The sequence below is a fragment of the Conger conger genome, chromosome 3 (assembly GCF_963514075.1).
Source record: "Conger conger chromosome 3, fConCon1.1, whole genome shotgun sequence".
NCBI lineage: Eukaryota > Metazoa > Chordata > Actinopteri > Anguilliformes > Congridae > Conger > Conger conger.
This window is the reverse complement of record NC_083762.1, coordinates 17829058-17837209: the sequence shown is the minus strand read 5'-3', so window position 1 is coordinate 17837209 and position 8152 is coordinate 17829058. Positions and strand designations below refer to the sequence as shown.

The window sequence follows — 8152 nt, the reverse complement described above, 5'->3', positions numbered from 1 at the left end:
GGTTTGTTCTAAAAAATGTTCAATTGCATAATTGTACATGATCTATAAATGAATATATTCATTTGGGAGACTGAAGTAAATCAAATGTGGAGGATCTGAAGCATGCAGATAAAGCAAGAACAGGATTTAAAAAGCTACAGAATCTTCCACATAGATCTACATACTAATCATTTGGAATGAGATGCAAACTATTCTTAATCATATTGACAACATTTAAACAAACAGTTGTCTCGAAGCTTGGTCACTTTCTGTGCAAGCGGCTTTGAGGTTATCTATCCGTGTCTCCCCCTATACTAGCCATTATACAGCCTGCAGGTTTTCAAAAATGTCTATATCTAAAATATCCTAATTACACAATGTCTGGATGTCTGGGCCAGTCAAAAATACACACCAAAACAAAATGTTTCAAAAAACTTTGCAAATTGAGCTATTATTTGAAGGAATTGGGATAAATAAATGTAAAAGTAAAATGTCAAACCTCTTCTGAGAATCACAGAATTATATTACATTCTTATTTTATTTTGCCTTCATTCATTCAGAAAAGAAGTGCATTGAAAGGTGCTCTTTCGGCCAAAAATGCAGCACACAAATACAAAAAGTGGAACCAGCACTTTGTACGACATTCCTAGTAACAACGAGAGTGAAATAAGCGTCTCGCGGTTGTGTGCCTCCCCAACCAGTCAAGTTTCAGTTTACATCCCTGTCTGTCCAGCAATAACTAACTACTAAATTTGATGAATTTGAAAGTTAAGCTTAATGTATTCTTCTTTTTTTTATATACATTTCATTAAATAATTCATGTGCCGTTTCTTTGTCATTGGTGTCACCTATAATGTAAACAACATTAAATGTTGACTAAAATATTTAATTACTGATTAATGATTACATCACTAATCAACAAAGTAAATAATCCAAGATTGTTTTCTCAGCTACAGTGGTAAGCAAAACATTATGATGTCACAGTGAAGTTGATCTTTGACTTTTTTGTTATAAAATGTAATTTTATTTTATTAGACTAGTGATTAGATTAGATTAGTGAGATTTTGCCATGATTTAGCAGATTAATTCTTGTGTTATGGCCAAAAACATATTTGGTGAGGTCACAGTGACCTTGGTCTCTGACTTGGCCTTTGACCATCCAAAGCATTAGCCTCATTGGATTTGTTAAGTGAGAAGAAGGCAGAAAAAATCTCACCCTCTCCAATGTGATCTCTTCATATTCCACCTCTCCATCGGTACCATTGACCTGTGAGAGAGGAAGAGCGAGAGGGTGAGTTAGAGAAAGAAAGGGACAAAATGAAAGAGTGGTAGACAGAGGAATGAGAAAAAGGAAGAGAGGAAGAAAGACGAAAGAGTCAGAGTGTGGTAAAAGAGTAAAGGAAGAATTAGAGATGGAGAAAGGGAGGAAGAGAGCTAGAACAGTGTCATAATCACAGGGGTCCTTCTGAATTTCTCCCCACAGGGGATTGTGGGATAGAGGAGGACACTGAATCAAACACCATATAAACAGCTCCCTGGAGCACTGACCCCACACAAACACACACACACACACACGCTCAAACATAGATATACATAGTCCTGACCACCACAGTGCACGGTGCATGAAAGATCCTGCATCGTTCATGTGACACACCACCACAACCTCCAGCCTGCTTGTGAGTCACAGAACGCCACTGCCCAGTGTAGTGCACATACACGTATATATCACAGCACGTATACCCATATACAGCTCTTATACCGCACTGAACACCACGGAGAAGAGCCACTGAGGAGGAGCACAGGGTGCTCAGACAGAGAGACAGAGAGAGACAGAGAGAGAGAGAGCGAGAGAGAGAGGAGAGAGATGGAGAGATAGATTTTATTTTTATTATTAATTAATGAATATTTATTTTATTTCCAGAATTATTATTATTATTACTCTGATATAGTCTGCTCATTGTTGCCATTACCACTGTTGTTTGCATTTTAGTCGTTACCACAATGCTGTTTGCATTTATGTTCCAATGTATGCATACTCTTATTTCTGTGTGTACACTCTGGCATATTGGCAAATGTATTTCATGCCAATAAAGCATTTTGAATTTGAATTTGAGAGGCAGAGAGAGGGAGAGCGAGAGTGAGAGACAGAGAAAGAGAGGGACAGCGAGAGAGAAAGGCAGAGAGAAAACAGGGGGCACACTGACAGAGAAGGAAAAGGCTGATTCTGCTTCCTCAGACAGCTGGCTGAATGAGAAGGGATGTTGAAAAACTGAAAGACAGATGGTTAAATAAATGGCTAGAAAAAGAAATAAATAAACGGATAGAGGTCCCGCTGATGGAGCGGGGAAGAAAACGAACGCGGGAGACAGCGATTGACGTCACGACCGGAAGGAGGGATGGAGGGACGCAATGAAAGAGAGGAAGGCACAGATGGAGAAGGAGAAATCACGAAGGCAGAGCAGCATGGAGGCAGAGTCGGAGAAGGAGGAGAACGGAGGGAACGAGGAAATGAAAAGCAGAGACAGACAGATATTGGAGGGTTGAATGGACAGATCATAAAAAGGGAGGATGAAAAATGGAAAATGAAAAGAGAAAAAAGGAGATAATATAGAGAAAAAGAAAGAGAAGAGCGACAGAAAGAAAGAAAGATAGGGGAGACAGAGGGAAGGAGTCAGAAAAGAGAGAGAGAAAAGAGAAATATATTCCTTACGTAGGGGGAGCCATCAAGTGTTTCAGTGTTAACAACCACAGGAGGGGAGTTGGCCTACAGAGAGAGACACAATAAAGAGAAAATAAACAAAATACGCAAAGAAGAGGAGAGGAGGAGGGAGGGAGGGAGGGAGAGAGGGAGGGAGGGAGGGAGGGAGGGGAAACTCGTTCTCCGCCACCCTGGCTGTGCATTTCTGCTGCACGACAGCGTTAGCCGTGGGTCTGTCACACTGACGACTCGGCACACGCACATACACACTCACACACACACAAGCACACATACACACACACACACACACACACACGCACGCTCCACCAGGATCTCCCTGGACACGGGAGGAAGCCGGCCCACTATCCCACCCACACAATTAGGCACTTACTTAGACAGCTTCACCCCAGGCGGTGAGACGCCCACACACACACACACATACACACACACACACTCCTTCATTTATTCATTCAAACTCTCTGACCCAATCATCCGTTCACTGATTGGCTGAGCTCCTGTCCACCTACGCGCTCAGTCAGTTACCTGCGCGAGGACCAGCTTTGCAGCCACCTAACAGTCACACTCACTTCACACATCTTAACAATGCTTACAAGCTGCCATTGTCTATGGCAGTGGTTCCCAAAGCTCTCCTCGAGTAACCCCAGCCAGTCCAAGTATTTCATGTGTTCCACCTCAAGAACACGTCAAATACCTGGACCAGCTGGCGTTACTCATGGAGAAGTTTGGGAAGTGCTGGTTTATGGGAACCAGCATGTACTGTATGTTCAAAAGTGGTGCTCAAACCAGTGTTTCTCAACTCCAGTCCTCGGGACCCACTTGCCAGAAGGTTTTGGTTGTAAACAGGACCTCACACACCTGATTTAACTAATCGAGGCCATTTTTTGTGGTTTGATTGGTCATTGAATCAGGTGTGTGAGTTCCTGGTTACAACAAAAACCTTCTGGCAATTGGGTCATGGAGGACTGGAGTTGAGAAGCACTGGCTTAAACCGAACCTTACTTGAAAGGGACCCAAACAACGGTTAAGGGTAAAATGATAGGCTTTACTTCATCTGGGAAATAAGCCTACAGCCTTCTGATTGGCAGCCACGTTCACTGACCGCAATTTCACACCACTGCGGGGAATACCACCAACAGCACGCTGTAGCCCAGGACGGAAACAGCTCCCCGTCAGCGTAACCGTGAGACCACGGGGTCCAGCGGCTAGGAAGTGGAGACCAAGGTGAAAGCACAATGACACTCAACAGGACCACACTCATACAGAACTCTCCGCACGTCGCCGTTTCCCTTTAAATCTACTATGAAAAACACACCAAGCTACAAATAGTTCCATGCCCCAATTGTCAGTCCTACCAGCGTGAGTCACTGAAGTTCCTGGAGGTTGTGGTAGTAATGTTTTATTAAAGCTTGCATGCGTGGAGAGTTACTTGTGGGGTGCTTTTACATTACAGCTATCTCTATTTTCATCCAAACCATTTCTCACTTGCATGTCGCCTCTGGGATGTTGTGTGTGGGTCAGCAATCTAACATTGAATTCAAATCATATTTGACAAACTTAGAACATTTGCACCTTTAAGAAAGCGAAATTTTGCTTGATGAAACATTACGCGTGTTACAGAAAATATGGAGCCTCACAGATACATTTTGTGATGTAAGACACTGTCATTATGTGAGTAAAGTAGCATTTACCATTACGTGGGTAAAGTGCCATTCAGAAGCCAATGGCAGAGAAGCATGCATTACATTTCCAGCACTGAATTCAATGAACAGCCACAGAAAAGCAAGAGAGGAATTACACGGGGAGAGAACTATCGAGGGAGATGGAGTAAATAGTTCCTTCTTAAATGTGTGGGTGAGGAAAAGTATTAATTAATTCTTAATTATCAACACAATTTCGTTCGATGAGATGCCGTGCCATAACACCTCCGTAACCAAACATTTGTAACCCCTCTGAGTGCTAACCTGTATCTTTGTGCACTTATTCATGTCCACTGGCAATTCACATATGTAACAAAGAACCAACAGAGCTAATACTTGCTAAGTGAAGTCAAACCCAGTTCAGAATTCAATTAGTGGCTCAGCTGAACCTAATACTTAGAGAGGGCGGCAATAGTGAAAAGACTTGCAGCCAGTCTCCAAGCCTTGGCTATCATTCATAGATATGAGAGCATCCCCACTACCCACTGCATTGACACAATCAGATCACTATATTCTACTGTACTCATTACTCAGGAGCCTAATTATTATACTACAAGATATTACAGACCACTGAAATTATGTTTAACTTGCATTGATGTTACAGACTGGTCAAACATAATCTACTGTACTTGCATCCCAGAGCAGTTATTATATCACATGACACTAAAATATTGCATCAGGCCAGTTACATTATATTCTACCACACTGGTCTTATGGACCAGGCTTTATGACAGTGAATACAGACACTGCAGATTGAATGGAAGATTTCGGCAAATACTAGTTACATATGTCCAAGTCAAAGCCACCAGCTGTCTCCCGTCTTCCACAGGATTGTGTGACTGTGTGAAATTAGAGATTTTTTGGGAGAAGCAGCTTTCGGAGATATTCAGGAACAGCTATTCAGCGACAGTAATAAATTCCATGGAAAGTACCTGAGAAATACCACAGGCGCAGGAGATATGGCAGGCACACACACACTGAAAGTTTTACACTGACACTTCTACCACCCAATTACACGGAGGACATTTTAATGAATTCACAGAGGAGAGGACGATACACGTTGCTTTATAGCGGCCCCTTAGTTTTATTTGAATAATGTCTCCTGTTATTGTATCTGTTCATGTATTTATCTGCAAATTAAATGTTGTTTATTAGGTTCGCAGTTCACCTTACATACATAAATTCTGAAGATTAGCACATGAAAAAAGAGGCAGGTTATTCCTAAACAATTATCGTATTCATATCGTATTCATATAGTGTTTGCTGTGTTTTTCTGTACTGGGGGGCAAACATCCATAGGAAAAACAAGCCATACAGTAAATATTCAGATCATCCTTCACAGGATATGCAGGTTTACATTACTCAAATATCCATATACTGAGCAGAAGACTACATTACCCCTAAACTGTTATGCAACATACCCCGGACCAATAACCAACCAAACCCCTTTATTCTTCAGCACTGATATTACAGGCAGAGCTCTAGTCTGAATAATAAACATTGTTGTTCCATACATTATTTATCATTCTGCAAATTTCAGTCTCTCAGAGTCGTTATTTGCATATTACTGAACGTATATCCAGGCCACTACATCGCGGTTTTGACAGTGAATACCAGCCACTATTCTGCACATTTTGCCAAACTGTACAAGCTGCTTCCATCCCCCTCCTCTCTCTCTCTCTCTGTCTGTCTCTCTCTCTTTCTTTCTCTCTCTCTGTCTGTCTGTCTCTCAAGTGCTGCCAATCTGTACCAGCTTTTTCTCTTCCTTAAGCCCTTCTTGCCACTGTTCCCTTGGCACAGATCAAAGCACATAGGCTCTCGTGCTATTTTTCTCACTCTTTCTCTCTCTCACCATCTCTAGCTCCTTTTCTCGTCCCCATCCCTCTGCCTCACTCTCTCACTCAATTTCAATTTCAAGTGCTTTATTGCCATGACAAATACAGGCAAATGTTGCCAAAGCAGATGTTACATAATAGAACTATGTACAAAATGGATGATGGATTGTGGATTAGTTAAAAAATGCCTGTAACAAAAATGACAGTGATGTCAGGTGTGTGTGCGTCTGTCTATTTGTCATATTGGGTGAACAGTGTAGGAACCAAAAGTAATTGGACAATTGGGTGCTGAAATGTTTCTTGTTTCTTCGTTACTTCAGGCATAAAAACTAGTAAAAGGTCTAGAGTTGATTCTAGGAGTGCCATCTGCAGTTGGAGTCTGTTGTCGTCTCTCAACATAAGAACCAAAAAAGAGTCAATGGAAGTAAAGCAGGCTATCATCAGAATAAATCAATCAGAGACCTAGGCAAAAAGGTACATTATAAAACCTGTAGAGTTCTGGAAGAAAATGCCTCAAAACTGACTGGACGGTACTTCATCATGCAGCAGGACAATGGTCCAAAGCATACAGCCAAAGCTACCAAGGAGTTTTCTTGGGCCAAAAAGTGGAATGTTCTTGACTGGCCAAGTCAATCACCTGACCTGAAGACCAGATTGAAGGCAAATACCCCCTGAAACAATCAGGATCTGAAGAGGGCTGCAGTACAGGCCTGGCAGAGCATCACCAGGGAAGATACCCAGCATCTTGCGATGTCTATGGGTCGGAGACTTCAAAAAGGATTTGCAGCAAAATATTGAAAATGATGCCTCTATTTCAGTTGGTGTTATTTGTCCATTTACTTAGGACTACAAAAGGGCTGTAATTCCGACACAGTTCACCCAATATGAATGTAAAATGAAAGTCTGCACATAAACCACTTCGTGATTGTTTACTGCCTGCAGTGTGTGTGTGCATTTGTGCATGACAGGGTCACTCATTGTCCCTCAGAGTGAGGGAAGAGAACACAAATTATGATCCCTCTCTCTCTCCCTCTCTTGCCTTCTCTCTCTCTCTCACTCTCTCTCTCACTCTCTCTCTCTCTCTCACCAGATGGTGCTCCCAGCATGACCTTGACCGTTTCCAGACTGTTAGCCTCCCTCGATCTCCCGGTCAAAAATTAAATTGGAAATGCTTTATTGGCCGGGCCGTTTCAGCTTGGCCCGGGAACCTTTGGTCGGTTGTCCTGAGATGCTCAGAATCTTCCAATCAACCCATCTCTCAAGGTGTCCCTCAAACACCCTCCATATTGGCAGGACATCAAAGCCGCATTTTGCCAACCGTTAAATAAATAGGGATAATACAGAGACGGAGAGAAAGAGAGAAAGAGAGCATTTATCTTTGTATTCCTGCAGAAATCGGAGAAAATCGGAACTCGGCCATTACAGCAAACGTCTGTTCACAGTGCAGTCTACACATCCACATAATCACATCTGCACAAAGACCATAAGCAAACAGCAAGCACACTCAGATCACACAGCCACACAGCAGTAGCTCATTCAGAGCACACACTGAACACATCCTCACAGCAGATATAACAAATAGAAAAACGCAAACACCCAGCAAATGAACCCACTCATCCCTTACACACGTAGCACAGCAACAGATTGCATGGTAATAATATAGGCCTACACACAGCACTTAGCATTAACAGTTATAGACAAACATTATACAGAAATGACATACAACCACAGGCCTTGCATATACGCTCCTCATAAGATGAAGGAGAAAGCGTCTCTTTGTAAAGTGAACTACCCTGCCCCCACAGCCGTTTTCCCATCTTTCCCCACAGGTCTACTGCTTCCAGAAATCTGCCTCCACACTGTCTGCTGACAGACGTCCGCTCGCTTGCCAGTGCTAAAGATGAATTGCTGCAGTGTGACAA

The 8152-nt window shown here is 42.5% G+C and overlaps 1 protein-coding gene across 3 annotated transcripts in view; it reads right to left on the bottom strand.

Moving 5' to 3' along the window:
* LOC133123267 (disks large homolog 4-like) overlaps positions 1-8152 on the bottom strand; it is a 149232-nt gene that overhangs the window by 28355 nt on the left and 112725 nt on the right. For all 3 annotated transcript variants that reach the window (XM_061233607.1, XM_061233608.1, XM_061233609.1), the window contains 2 exons: positions 2690-2743; positions 1196-1246 (listed from right to left, as the gene is read on the bottom strand). In XM_061233607.1, coding sequence (XP_061089591.1) covers positions 1196-1246; positions 2690-2743 — 105 coding nt within the window. The remainder of the gene's footprint in view (positions 1-1195; positions 1247-2689; positions 2744-8152) is intronic.